Below are 13,224 nucleotides of genomic sequence, written 5' to 3'. Positions count from 1 at the left end.
TTAAGATTTATTATATGTAAGTACACTGTAGCTGTCTTCAGACACTCCAGAAGAGGGCGCCAGATCTCGTTGCGGATGGTTGTGAGCCACCATGTGGTTGCTGGGATTTGAACTCTGGACCTTTGGAAGAGCAGTCGGGTGCTCTTACCCACTGAGCCATCTCACCAGCCCGGTCAGTTTTAAAGTAGTCCATATTAGAGTTGGTGGAAAATTTTCATGGGAGCAGCTAGTTAGGTGTCTAAATAAATGCACTATGATCACTGAAGGTTTTTGTAGGGTCCGTGACAAACTAATGCTCAGTGTGCAGACACTGTGCTGTTTCCTCTCTGCTGCTTGTCACCTTTGTCTGTGTAGAGTTCTACCACATCTGAACGTTTTCATCTCACTTGGTTCCTGCTGTGACACTAGAAAGTAGAGTGGAAATTTTGTTGTCATCACTGTTACAAGTTAGCAGTGGTAATTTCTGTATATAAAAATCCCTGCCAGGCGTTGGTGGCGCACGCCTTTAATCCCAGCACTTGGGAGGCAGAGGCAGGCAAATTTCTGAGTTCGAGGCCAGCCTGGTCTACAAAGTGAGTTCCAGGACAGCCAGGGCTATACAGAGAAACCCTGTCTCGAAAAACAAAACAAAACAAAACAATCCCCATTTTAGGGGCTGGCGAGATGGCTCAGTGGTTAAGAGCACTGACTGCTCTTCTGAAGGTCCTGAGTTCAAATCCCAGCATCCACATGGTGGCTCACAACCATCCGTAAGGAAATCTGATGCCCTCTTCTGGAGTGTCTGAAGACAGCTACAATGTACTTACATATAATAAATAAATAAATCTTTAAAAAAAAATCCCTATTTTATATATACAGGGAACCTGAGATTCAAGATCCCCACAGTGCATAAGTCTCAGAGAGGGGAACTCATGATAAGCCTCTCACGTGTGTCTGAGACAGGCTACTGATATGTGAAGGTCAGGGACCAGACTGGGCAGAGCAGCAACCACAAGCGGCCAGAACCTGACTCTGCGGATGTTGCCAGCTTAGGCAGGGTCCAGGGAAAATGGAGCAGCGAGGAGAGGTCAGAGCTGTAATGAATGGAGGCCAGAGGAACTGTTTTTTTTTTTTTTTTTTTAAAGATTTATTTATTATATGTAAGTACACTGTAGTTGTCTTCAGACACACCAGAAGAGGGTGTCAGATCTCATTACGGATGGTTGTGAGCCACCATGTAGTTGCTGGGATTTGAACTCAGGACCTTTGGAAAAGCAGTCAGAGCTCTTAACTGCTGAGCCATCTCACCAGCCCCCAGAGGAACTCTTAACTGTGAGGTGCCAGAGTAGGGGATACCAGAAGGTAAAAGCACCGAAGCTGCCCTGAGAGCCTGCCTAGAGCAAGAACTAACCATCCATCTCCCCCATAGCCTGAGAGACTCCAGGGGACTCACTACTCTGTGCAGTCAGACATCTGGAGCATGGGGCTCTCTCTGGTGGAGATGGCAGTTGGGAGATACCCCATTCCTCCTCCTGATGCCAAGGAGCTGGAGCTACTGTTTGGATGCCATGTGGAAGGAGATGCAGCCGAAACACCACCCAGGCCAAGGACCCCTGGGAGGCCTCTCAGCTGTGAGTGAGGACTGGGGGCCCGGGGGTGGTGGTGGGTGAGTCTACCTTTTGACTCATAGTGACAAGTAGCCTCTTGTCTGTATCTATGAAGTATTTTCTTTTTCTTCTTTATAAATCTGCAGCATATGGAATGGATAGCCGACCTCCCATGGCAATTTTTGAGTTGTTGGATTACATTGTCAATGAGGTAAGTGCTGCCAGGTTTCCTTGACCTTCTGTGTAAGAAAGTAAGTAGAGGGCTGGAGAGTTAACTGCTGCTAGAGTGCTCAGCAGTTAAGAGCACTGACTGCTCTACCAGAGGTCTTGTGTTCAATTCCCAGCAACCACATAGTGGCTTATAACCATCTATTCTGAGATCTGATACCCTTTTCTGGTGTGTCTAAAGAAAGCTACAGTATTCATATAAATGATTTAAAAAAAAAGTAAAAGAAAGCAAGAAGAAGGTGGGGGTGGCATGCACTTTTAATCCCAGCACTTGGGAGGCAGAGGCAGATGGATCTCTGAGTTCAAGGCCAGCCTGATCTACAGAGTGAGTTCCAGGACAGACATGTTACACAGAGACACTCTGTCTTGAAAAAAAACAAAACAAAAACAAAAAAGTAGTTATGGGCTGTCGAGATAGATTAGTGGTTCAGCATAGTGGCTACTCTTGCAGAGAACCTGGGTTCAATTCCCAGGACTCACACGACAGTTCACAACCATCTGTAACTCCAGGTCCAAGGAACCTGACACCCTCCTCCGTGGGCACTGCATGAATGTGATGCATAGACCAACATTTGGGCAAAAAACCTATACACAAAATAAAATGGGGGAAAAAGAACAAGAAAAAGGAAAAACGGCTTAGGGGAAAAACAACCCACTAGTTATTATGTGTTGGTGTGCATCTGTAATCCCAATACTTAGAGAGAGACTAGAGAGTTCCAAGCCTGAGGTAGGCCTGTACTACATAATAAGATTCCTGTCTCAGAAGGGGAGGTGGGAGGGGAAACTCCGGTTGAGTTGTTCATATGGTGTGACCATCAGGGTGCCTGAGCTTTGCTCTTGGAATTGTCAGCTCAGAGTCCCTTCTTCCTTTCCCAAGACGAGGAGCCTCCCATTTACCACTGATGTCTGCCTGTCTCCATCTACTTGGCCGTCTAATGCATGTACAGACATCTGAGCACAGGAGGTGCGAGGCAGAATAAGTGGGATGGACCGGAGATGGAAGAGCAGGAGCCCCTAGTCCCCATGATAGCTAGGAGTGGTGGGCGGAGAACTGCAACATACACACTTGGATTATTATTTTATGTGCTGTTAAACAGTTGTGACTATAGAAAGAGATGAAGAAGCCAGGCGTCGTGGCGCACGCCTTTAATCCCAGCACTTGGGAGGCAGAGACAGGCGAATTTCTGAGTTTGAGGCCAGCCTGATCTACAGAGTGAGTTCCAGGACAGCCAGTGCTACACAGAGAAACCCTGTCTCGGAAAAAACAAAAAAAGAAAAAGAGATGAGGAATATCCATTATCAATTCTGTGAAAACAGCAAATTACTTTTGGATTACTTCCTATAATCCCAACACCTGGAAGGCCAAGGGGGAATTCCATGAATTCTAGGCTAGCCTGCACTGTAGAATAGAGACTGTTTCAGAGTAAGTGGGGGTAGGGGATCTTTTTGTAGGTGATTAAAAATTTCAAACTCTTGGATGATTTTACTATGAAGAACCAGACCACTTGTGAAATTATGTATAAGTAAGTTTACACTAAGGAAGGGTAAGAATTAAGTGTAGGTTGGGCAGTACAGGGACGTAAGAAGGAGCCCACTGGGCCAGCACGCTGCCCAGCAGCAGGAGCAGTTTTGAGAAGGGGTGAGTGCTGACATGTTTCAGAGGCAGCACTGTGCCGCGGACTGGGCTCATATCAGGTCATCACCCATCCTCGATTCAAAACATTTAAACATCTTTGTATCCTCCTCTGAAAACAGACCCTTAAAGCACATGTGGGCCTGTTGTTTGTCATGGACCTAACAGGGAATATCCTGGTTACCACAGAGGTTATAAATCAGTGAGTGCTTTTCTGCCCATCATGGGGCTGTTTGCTTCTCTGCTGTGTGCAGAGCACTGTGGGAAGCAGCAGAAAGGGACAAGGCAGAGCAGTGCAGGCTTGGGTTCATCAGTGCAGGGTGGGCCTGTCCTCTGCCTGCTGAAACCTATATGGCTCTGGGAGGAAGGTCCCTGAGAGGCTGCCTGGTGGACCTCCTCCTGTGCAGCTCTGCACACTGCTTTGCCCACATGTGCTCACAGTCTGTTCTCACTCTGTTCTTAAAGCCAGCTGAGGTGGGGAAACTGTCTCTGCCCTCTTTACATAGGTAAGGAAACTGAAGCTCCTGGATGGGCAGGAGCCCACATCTTTTCCCCAGTGCTTTCTTTCACCTGCCTCTTTCCGTTCCCTGATACCAAGAGCCTTTACTAGCACCCAGTCCTTTCTTGCCTGTCCCCTCCTGCTTAGGAGGAACAGACTTCTGGAAGCCAGCTGTTTCCTCTTGAATATTCCACACACCTCAGCAGCTGGGACAGTTCGAAGGGTGGGGCTTGTCCGACAGAATTGGGCCACTGTTCTACAATCTGGGTTGCAGCTGACCTCAAACTCAGACTTCAGGGTGAGAGGGAGGGCTTGCTGGGCTTTTTAGTAAGGGGCTTGTATTTTGTTTTTTCATTGGTGCTGGGAATCAAACCTTGCCTCATGCATACTATGGAAGCTCTACCATTGAACTGAGCCATTCCTGCAGTACCAGTGCTTGTTCCATTTGTTTTAGATAGGGTCTCATTTTGTAGCCTAGAGTAATCTCAAATGCCTCAGCTTCCCCAAGTGCTTGGACTAGAAGCAGGCACCACCCAATTCAGAGATCTATCTATCTCTGCCTCTGGAATGCTTGAGCTGGTATTTCATTAGAGCAGCGACATCTTAGGTACTGGCATAGGTCATATAAACTAACAGGTTTCCTGGAGGTACTCTCAGGATCCTTGTGTTGCATGTGGGAGTGTTCATCCACACTCAGCCTCTGTCAGTTAATGTTTTATTAACCTCTGAGTCTCCAGAGTTCAGAAAGGGGGGTTGTGGCTGGGAGTACTGTGAGGCCCGAGTGGTACCTCCTGGTTTGGGCATCCCTGTAGCTTCTGCTGTTGGTAACTGTTAGTGGGACTTCCAGGCCAGCCAGCACTCTTACACTACACTTCCTGTACACCTGAGTACACTCAGGGTCCAGAGCTAAAACACAGCCTTCTATAGGAGAGTGAACAGGCTGAGGGGAATAGGTTTGTTCTGTCAGAGTGGTAGAATACTTGAAGTACTCCCAATAAGGTGAGACAGGAGGAGTTAGCGTTCCCAAGCCACTTTCCTGGAACTGATGAGGGCAGCAGAGTCCAGAGGCAAGGTGGGTGTGATGGGGAGGTGATGGAGCAGGGATCAAGAGTTTCTCACCTGTTGACATGTTTGCAGCCTCCTCCAAAACTGCCCAGTGGAGTATTCAGTCTGGAGTTTCAGGATTTTGTGAATAAATGGTAAGTTTGTACCATGTTCTAAGTCTCCACTCCCCTCCCCCTGCCCTTACCCTATCCCCTCTCGATTAACCTTGGCTGCTGCCATACCTCATACCCCTTGTGATGCTGGGACTCGTGACTATCAGATTCTGGGTGCGACTCTCCCCTGGATTTCAGGGACCACCCTGTTGCTTTCTGACCTTGATTTAACTCAGCAAGACTTTTGCATGTTTGGCGTAATGATGGTGTGCCTATAATGGGGGGTGATCGCAGGCACTGGCCCTCAGCCTTCAAAAGAGGCAGACAGTCAAACATAAGCAATGACTGGGAAGTAGCACTCCTAACATTATTTATCTTCTTTTCAGCTTAATAAAGAACCCTGCAGAGAGAGCAGATCTGAAGCAGCTCATGGTGAGTCTCACAGAGCCTGCTTGTTCATCTGAGCCATTTTTCTGCTCATTCCCACTCCTTATACTTCAGTCAGGTTTGGGGTTTCACAGTGCCAGGGATCAAACTCCTCTGTCCTCCTGTGGTCTACAGGGGCACCTGGGATGCGGTCAGGGAGGGGCTTCCCCGCAGCCCTACTTCTGACTAGTTCACCTCACATATCCAGTATCTTGAGTTACTTTCCAACTGGTTCTAGTTTGATGGCAGTGACACACACGTGATACTGTAATGTCCAGTCAAGGCCATGCCCTGTGTAGCCTTGAGTGTAGTGTACCTTCTATCAAGTTGCCCAGGGCTTCACAGCTTCTCTGTTTGCAGAGAGGGTCTCTGGGCTGCAGCTGGCCTACTTGCTGCTCAAGGGTGGGCACTAGAGGCATCTTCTGCTCGGTCCCCAGGCCACCTCGCTTTTCCTTCCTGGTCATTTTTAACAGAATTCCCTTTCCTTGTTTCCTGCGCAGGTACATGCTTTCATCAAAAGATCTGACGCCGAGGAGGTAGACTTCGCAGGCTGGCTCTGCTCCACCATTGGGCTTAACCAGCCCAGCACACCAACCCACGCTGCCAGCATCTGAGCCTTTAGGAAGCATCAAAGAGGAATTCTCTGCCCAGTGGCATGCCATGTTGCTTTCAGGCCTCTCCCATGCTTGTCTATGTTCAGACGTGCATCTCATCTGTGACAAAGGATGAAGAACACAGCATGTGCCAAATTGTACTTGTGTCATTTTTAATATCATTGTCTTTATCACTATGGTTACTCCCCTAAGTGGATTGGCTTTGTGCTTGGGGCTATTTGTCTGTTCATCAAACACATGCCAGGCTGAACTACAGTGAAACCCTAGTGACCTGGGTGGTCGTTGTTACTGATGTTTGCACTGCTGTTCATCGTGACTCACTAGCTGACTGCCTGTATTGTCAGGATTCTCGGACCTTGGTACTTCACTCTTGCTGGTGACCTCTCAGTCTGAGAGGGAGCCTTGTGAGACCCTTCACAGGCAGTGCATGCATGGAAAGCATGCTTTGCTGCTACTGAAATGAGCATCAGAACGTGTACGTCATGGTATTTTTATTTTTTGCTTTTGGTATAGAACTCAGCAATTCCCATCAAAAAAATCTAAGCAGAGCCCATCACTGCCATGATAGCTGGGCTTCAGTCTGTCTACTGTGGTGATTTTTAGACTTCTGGTTGTATTTCTATATTTATTTTTAAATATACAGTGTGGGATACTTAGTGGTGTGTGTCTCTAAGTTTGAATTAGTGTTTCTAAATTGGTGGTTATTTTGAATGTCACAAGTGGATTAAAGCATCAATGTATCAAGAGTTCTATCTTTCTTCCAGTCTAAGTACCAATGCTATTGTAAACAACGTGTATAGTGCCTACAAATTGTATGAAAACCCTTTTAACCACTTTAATCAAGATGTTTATCAAATCTAATCTCTTATTCTAATAAAAATACTATCAAGTTAAAATAAAAAGGACAAGTGATTTCTGCTTTTGTGGCACACCTTTCATTTCTCTAGACTACAAGAAATGAAATGATTATAGTGGTTTAACTAGGTATGACCCCCATAGACTCATGTGTTTGAATGCTTGGCCCATAGGGAGTGGTACTTGTTGGAGGAAATGTGCCACGGTGGGGGTGAGCTTTGAGGCCTAGGCTATGCCCAGTGTAGAACACAGCCTCTGGGTCAAGATGTAGAACTCCTGGCTCCTTCAGCGCTGTGTCTGCCTGCATGATGTCGTGCTTCCCACCATGATAATGGACTAAACCTCTTAAACTAAGCCAGCCCCAATTAAATGTTTTCTAAGAGTTGCTATGGTCATGGTGTCTCTTCACAGCAATGAAAATCCTAAGAATGATTTAGCCAGAGACTGTAAAAACAGGAACACAGCTAGAAGACATAAATACTATACTGTCTTATGAGGGTTTCTGTTGCCGATATGAACACTCTGACCAAAAGCAGAGAAGAAGGGGCTTATTTCAGCTTACGGCTTGTCTACCATCCACGGAACAGCAGGAACCTAGAGACAGAAACTGAAGCAGGAGGCCATGGAGGAGCCCTGTTTGCAGACCCTTTCTTATACTACCCAGGGGCGACACTGCTCACAGTAAGCCGCCTCCCATGTCAACCGTCGTTTAAGAAAATGTACACGTTGGCCCACAGGCCAATCTGATATAGGCAGTTTCCTAATTTAGGCTTCTTCTGAAATTACTCTAGCTTCGGTTGACATAAAAACTAGCCAAAAATGCCATTAGTAAGAGCATACTTGACTTTAATCCAGTACTTGGGAGGCAGGATTGGGTGGATCTGAGTTTGAGGCTGGCCTTATCTGTATAGTGAATTCTAGGACAGCTCAGAGTGTGTGGAGAGACCTTGTCTCAAAAGACAACCAACTCTTCTCATGCGAGACTTTAACAGTGATTCCTACCACCTTCCCAGGACCTGTGAATGAGTGGTCTCTACACAAGAGAACAACTGTAGGTGGGCATCTTAGGGTTTCTATTGCTGTGAGAAAACACCCTGGCCAAAGCAACTGTGGGAGGAAAGGGATAACTTGGCTTACATATCCCGAATCACAGTTTACTGAAGTAAACCAAGGCAGGCATTATTCAAACTCAGTGAACCCAGAAGCTGATGCAGAAGGCAATGGAGGAATGCTGCTTACTGGTTTAAGTATAGCACCCAGGTCTACCTTCCTACCTCAATAAGAAATGCCCTACAGGCTTGCCTAAAACCCAATCTTAAAGAGGCAGCTTCTCAGTTGAGGATTCCTCCTTTCAGATGACTTTGTCATGGTGACATAGAGCTAGCACAGTGGTGTTGGGAACCTGCCTGAGCAAAGTTGTAACTATTTCTCACAGAACATTCCTCAGTTCATGCAGCAGTAGGGCCTGCCTGCACTTCAAGCCATGCTCTCAAGAGGTCCATGTTGGTGTGAGAGCCTTCATGTTGGTCTGGTCAGTCTGCTGTACTCTGCTAGGAAATGGTTTCACTATTACAACTTAGCGACACCTTCCAGAAGAGAGGTATTCTCAGTGATGGCCTTGTCATGCTTTGAGGTGGCTGTAAAGTAAGAAAAAGAAGATGCAGAGCCTATGAATATTATTTGTAAGTACTGTTGCTGGGCAGTGGTGGCGCACACCTTTAATCCCAGTACTTGGGAGGCAGAGGCAGAGAGATTTCTGAGTTCAAGGCCAGCCTGGTCTACATAGTAAGTTCCAGGACAGCCAAGGCTACACAGAGAAACCTGTCTTGGGGGTGGGAGTACTGTTGTGCTATTATGTGGAACAGTTTGGATACCAGCACACTAGAAACTGGGTACCCCAGAAACATTTATAACTCTAGCTTTGAGAGCTTAAGATTTATGCACACGTACTTACACATGCTCCCACACAAGCAGAGTATATCCCTTTTTTTTTGTTTTTGGAGCAGGGTTTCTCTGTGTAGCCCTGGTTGTCCTGGAACTCACTCTGTAGACCAGGCTGGCCTTGAACTCAGAAATCCGCCTGCCTCTGCCTTCCAAGTGCTGGGATTAAAGGCGTGCGCCACCACTGCCCAGCGCAGAGTATATCCTTAAAACACCAGCAGCAGTCATGCGCAGGTGACATGATTCTCTGGACTTGTTGCCAAGCCCGACAACCTAAGTACAATCTTTGTAACTCCCATGGTGAAAGAGGAACCAACTTCCCCTGACTTCCATGTGCACAGAGTGGTACACATGTCCACACATACATACATGTGCACACAAAATAAGGCCATTTCATCGATATTCCTTGGTTTCTTTAGAATAGTGTATATACTGTGTTGTGTGTCAGCATCGGGGTGTATATGATGTATTTGGTGTGTTGAGCTGTGTGTGCTGATGGCCAGAGGTTGCTGGCAGTTCTCTTTTTTTTCTGTATAAATTTTTTGAGACAGGTTCTAAGTAGTCCTGGCTGTCCTGGAACTTGCTGTGTGGACCATCACACCTGACATTCTGTTTCTGCCTCCCATCACATCCCATGTGACTGCCCCTGGTAATGACTGAAATTTGTAGAGTGTTTGTCTTTTTCAGAGGAGAGATGGAATAGAGTGACTAACTGATCTCACTTAGCCTTATTCTCTAGTGGTTACGCCATGGTAAGACCTTACATTGTGTTTTGTTTTCATTCTCGTCCAGGCTGGCTTCTCAGCAGATGGCAATCTCTCTTGCTAGAGCATCCCAAAGCCTGGGACTGCAGGCATGTAAATGCCAAAGGTGGCTAAAACTCTGTGTCTTACTATGATCTTTTACATAATGATCAGATGTTATCTACTTTCCCCCATTCCTCTGGTAGTAAAATTGAACTGATTTATATATTGCAGCAGAAAAAAAAAATCAAAACAAAAAATTTTTTTATTTTTGCAGCTTGCTATTTAATCCCTTTTCTTGTGTGCTGGGATTGAGATGTGCTGGGCCTCTATGCCATTATAACTGTTCTCTTCAGACAGGTTTCTGAATGAATCAGAATTCATTGGTTTGGCTAGACGGGCTGGCCAGTGTGCTTCTGGGATCTGTTGTTCTTCCTATCCCCAGTGCTGGGGTTACAGGCATGTGACACTCTATGTTTTTATACATATTCTGGGGCTCCAAACTCAGGTCTTCATATTTGAATGTAGATACTTTGTGGGCTGAGCCTCTTCCATTCATAAGTCTATCTTTCACATAGGCCCTGCAAGATGACTTTGAAGAGATGAAGCACCCGAGACTTGGTTTGTATAACTACCCTGCCCTTGATCCCCCTTTACGAATCAGATTCTTCCTCCTCCTCTTCCTCCTCCTCTTCTTCCATAGGGCTCCTTGTACTCAGCTTCAGTGTAGTCTGATTTATTGTCACTTCATTGTCTACATGTAGGGACATCTGTGTAAAATAACAGCATTAGGATTATTGCAAAGGAGCCAAGCCTCAAAACAGCAAATGCTTTTAAAAATCAAATCTCATTTATGGAGTTGGAGAGATGATTAGCAGTTAAAGTACTTGTAGCCTGCAAGGTGATGGTGGTATACACCTCTAATCCCAGCACTTGGGAGGCAGAGGCAGGCGGATTTCTGAGTTTGAGGCCAGCCTGGTCTACAAAGTGAGTTTTAGGACAGCCAGGGCTACACAGAGAAACCCTGTCTCGAAAAACAAAACAAAAACAAAGAGTACTTGTTTCTTTTCCAAAAAGATCCAAGTTTGAGTCCTAACACCCATGCTGGATAGCTACAAGCCCCAACTCCAGGGTGTCTGATGTTCAATGGAGACTAACATGCATTCACACACACCTATAAAAATATCTTTATAGTTCAATTTTAGGTTCATCTTTTTATGACTTTCCTGTTTCTCATTTCTCCCATTCCTGGAAAGTGATGAGAATAAGTCCTTCATGTTTACTACGATGTTAACTTACCTACCATGATCTTTTAGAAATCATCAATAAAGTAACTGTGTAGGCTACCAAGCTTATAAAGAATTCTCAAAGCACGGTATATTCAGGAACAATGTATTGGCTTTGTTGAAGGCAGTTGGTAATCGTGAGTAGGGTAATACCTGCACCTCATTCTTAGCTTTGTACTTGAACCCACACTCACAGAGCAGCGACCATGACATAGTCCTAAAGAGAGCAGAGTTTCTAAACAGGATACGAGCGCACATGCCTGTAATCCCAGGAGGAAAGAAGAACATACGGGGGCTAGCCTGGGTACAAAAGACACTGCTTCAACACAAGCCCCACCACCTCTACCACAACAACCACTGCTAGCTTGTTGGGGTTCCTTTGAGTAGCTGGAAAGGATGGAGTAATCTGAGACCTGGGTAGGCGAGGCATACTGGTGTACACTAGAAGAGTAGAGGCTGCCTAAACTTGACAAAGTATAAAAGATAAGCTATTTCTGGATGATTAATATAGATTAGCTAATTACTGAACTACAAATTATGAGGGGCCGGAGATGCAGCTCAATGGTAGCGTACTTGCTTACCTTGTATGAAGTCCTAAGTTCAGTGTACAATAAATTCACCCAGGCCCCCAAATATATGAATGGTACTTCCCAAAGTCCTTTGGACTTGGTAATAATGTGCCATATAGCATTTGCCTGCCCAAAGAGCTCGGGCACAATGGGACTCTACACTTTAATCTGGAAGTCTGTACTTGACTAAACTTACATCACATAACTGTTCAGGTGCAGGCTGAGAAGACAGTGTCTCAGTCCTTCCTCGAGAATTTATCATGGATTGAAGGGCTAATTCTTCAACCTAGGAAAGAAAAGTCAAAGACATTTATTTCACTGAGTATTCTGCTGGATTACTATAGTGAGTGAATTCCACTAGATGCCATATAGGTTGACATCATGAGAACAAACTGCTTATGATCCCTGAACTGCTCTAGAAGGGCAGGGGGGCTTTACCTCCCACCCCTTTCTTTCCCCACGAAGAGGTCTTACTTTGTAACACTGGGTGTCCTGTAACTCAGTAGACCAAGCTGGCCTTGAATTTACAGATATCTACCTGCCCCTGCCTCCGAAGTGCTGGGATTAAAGGCAGGTGCCACTACACTAAGGTTAGAAATGTAGGGGGCAAGGGGATCATAAGTTTAAAACTAACCTGAGCTACACACTAGGTTCAAAGCATGCGTGGGTTACACAGGCGAGACCACTTCTGCCCTCCCTCACCCCAGGAGACAGCTGGTTCCACAGACACAGATGGATGTCCTAAGATTGAGTTTGTCTACTCATTAATGAGAAAGTAAAGGCAGAAGGCTAAAAAATGCACGTGTTTCCTGGTGCACCAGGGTAACTGTGTTTGGGCGGTCATCTTCAACACATGATCATTAGGTGCTTGTAAGAGGTTCTGTTGCAATAAGTGTGGGCAGTTCATAAATGCCCTGAGAAAAGCTGCACATCATTTTTATACCACAAGTATACAAGTTCAGTTTATAAAGGGCTCCTCTAATCCTCTTGTCACTTACATTTAAAGATCTTGCCCATGAGTGCTGACCAGGGATTACCATGATCATTTCACAGGGACCAAATTACCCCTATGTCTCGGACGTGATCAAAGCACACCTAAATCTGCATCCGAGTCATTCTCTGTTCCCAGAAGGGTTACTGGGAACTCAAGAGGACAAGTTTCTTTCCCAGACCTTATTCGCGCCTCAAGCAGGTCTGAGATTCAGTACTAGCATGACAACACTAAAGCCCCCTCTAGTGCATATAAACAACAGTAACCCGCAGCTGAGGCGTGCTGGGTCGGGGTGGATGCGGGCTCAGGAGCTAAACCTGCTCAACACCTAGTGGCCTGGAGCTGTACCGCCGCGCTCGCCGAGGTTCCCAAGGGGCTAGAGCTGGAAAGCTGTACGCTCACCTTGAGGCGGTTCAGTTGGTCGTGCAGAGCCGCCTTTAGACGCAGCAGGGTTTCCTCCTCCTTGCGGAGCTCCTGCAGTCTACTCAACATCCCCTTCCACTTCCTTAGGGCACCGCCTTCTACTGGGCGCGCTGTGATGACGTCACTTCCGACTCCGGAGACCAGCGCTGAGCTGCGTGCTTACCTTCTCATAGCTGTTTTCTGGCTTAGCTCCCAGGATCTGAAAGTGGAATCCCAAAGAGCGTGGAGACTCTTCAGTCCCTCGGTAATCCCTCACAATAAAACTGGGTAAAT

The 13,224-nt window shown here is 46.2% G+C and overlaps 2 protein-coding genes across 2 annotated transcripts in view; one reads left to right on the top strand and one right to left on the bottom strand.

Moving 5' to 3' along the window:
* Map2k1 (mitogen-activated protein kinase kinase 1) overlaps window positions 1-7,060 on the top strand; it is a 62,928-nt gene extending 55,868 nt beyond the window's left edge. Inside the window, exons 7-11 of the mRNA XM_021171980.3 lie at window positions 1,409-1,610; window positions 1,733-1,797; window positions 5,084-5,145; window positions 5,490-5,535; window positions 6,030-7,060. Coding sequence (XP_021027639.1) covers window positions 1,409-1,610; window positions 1,733-1,797; window positions 5,084-5,145; window positions 5,490-5,535; window positions 6,030-6,143 — 489 coding nt within the window. The 3' untranslated portion in view covers window positions 6,144-7,060. The remainder of the gene's footprint in view (window positions 1-1,408; window positions 1,611-1,732; window positions 1,798-5,083; window positions 5,146-5,489; window positions 5,536-6,029) is intronic.
* A 2,869-nt stretch (window positions 7,061-9,929) lies between these two features.
* Snapc5 (small nuclear RNA activating complex polypeptide 5) lies at window positions 9,930-13,056 on the bottom strand. The gene is made up of 3 exons (XM_021172983.3): window positions 12,931-13,056; window positions 11,734-11,823; window positions 9,930-10,452 (listed from the first exon to the last, which is right to left on the bottom strand). Exons 1-3 carry the CDS (start codon window positions 13,018-13,020, stop codon window positions 10,336-10,338), a joined length of 297 nt encoding a protein of 98 aa, XP_021028642.1. The 5' UTR covers window positions 13,021-13,056; the 3' UTR covers window positions 9,930-10,335.
* Window positions 13,057-13,224: the final 168 nt, after the last annotated feature.

The sequence above is a fragment of the Mus caroli genome, unplaced genomic scaffold (genome assembly GCF_978045245.1).
Source record: "Mus caroli unplaced genomic scaffold, Mus_caroli_1 scaffold_11, whole genome shotgun sequence".
Taxonomy (NCBI): domain Eukaryota; kingdom Metazoa; phylum Chordata; class Mammalia; order Rodentia; family Muridae; genus Mus; species Mus caroli.
Note: the sequence above shows the minus strand (reverse complement) of the source record. Positions and strands in the feature narration are given on the sequence as shown.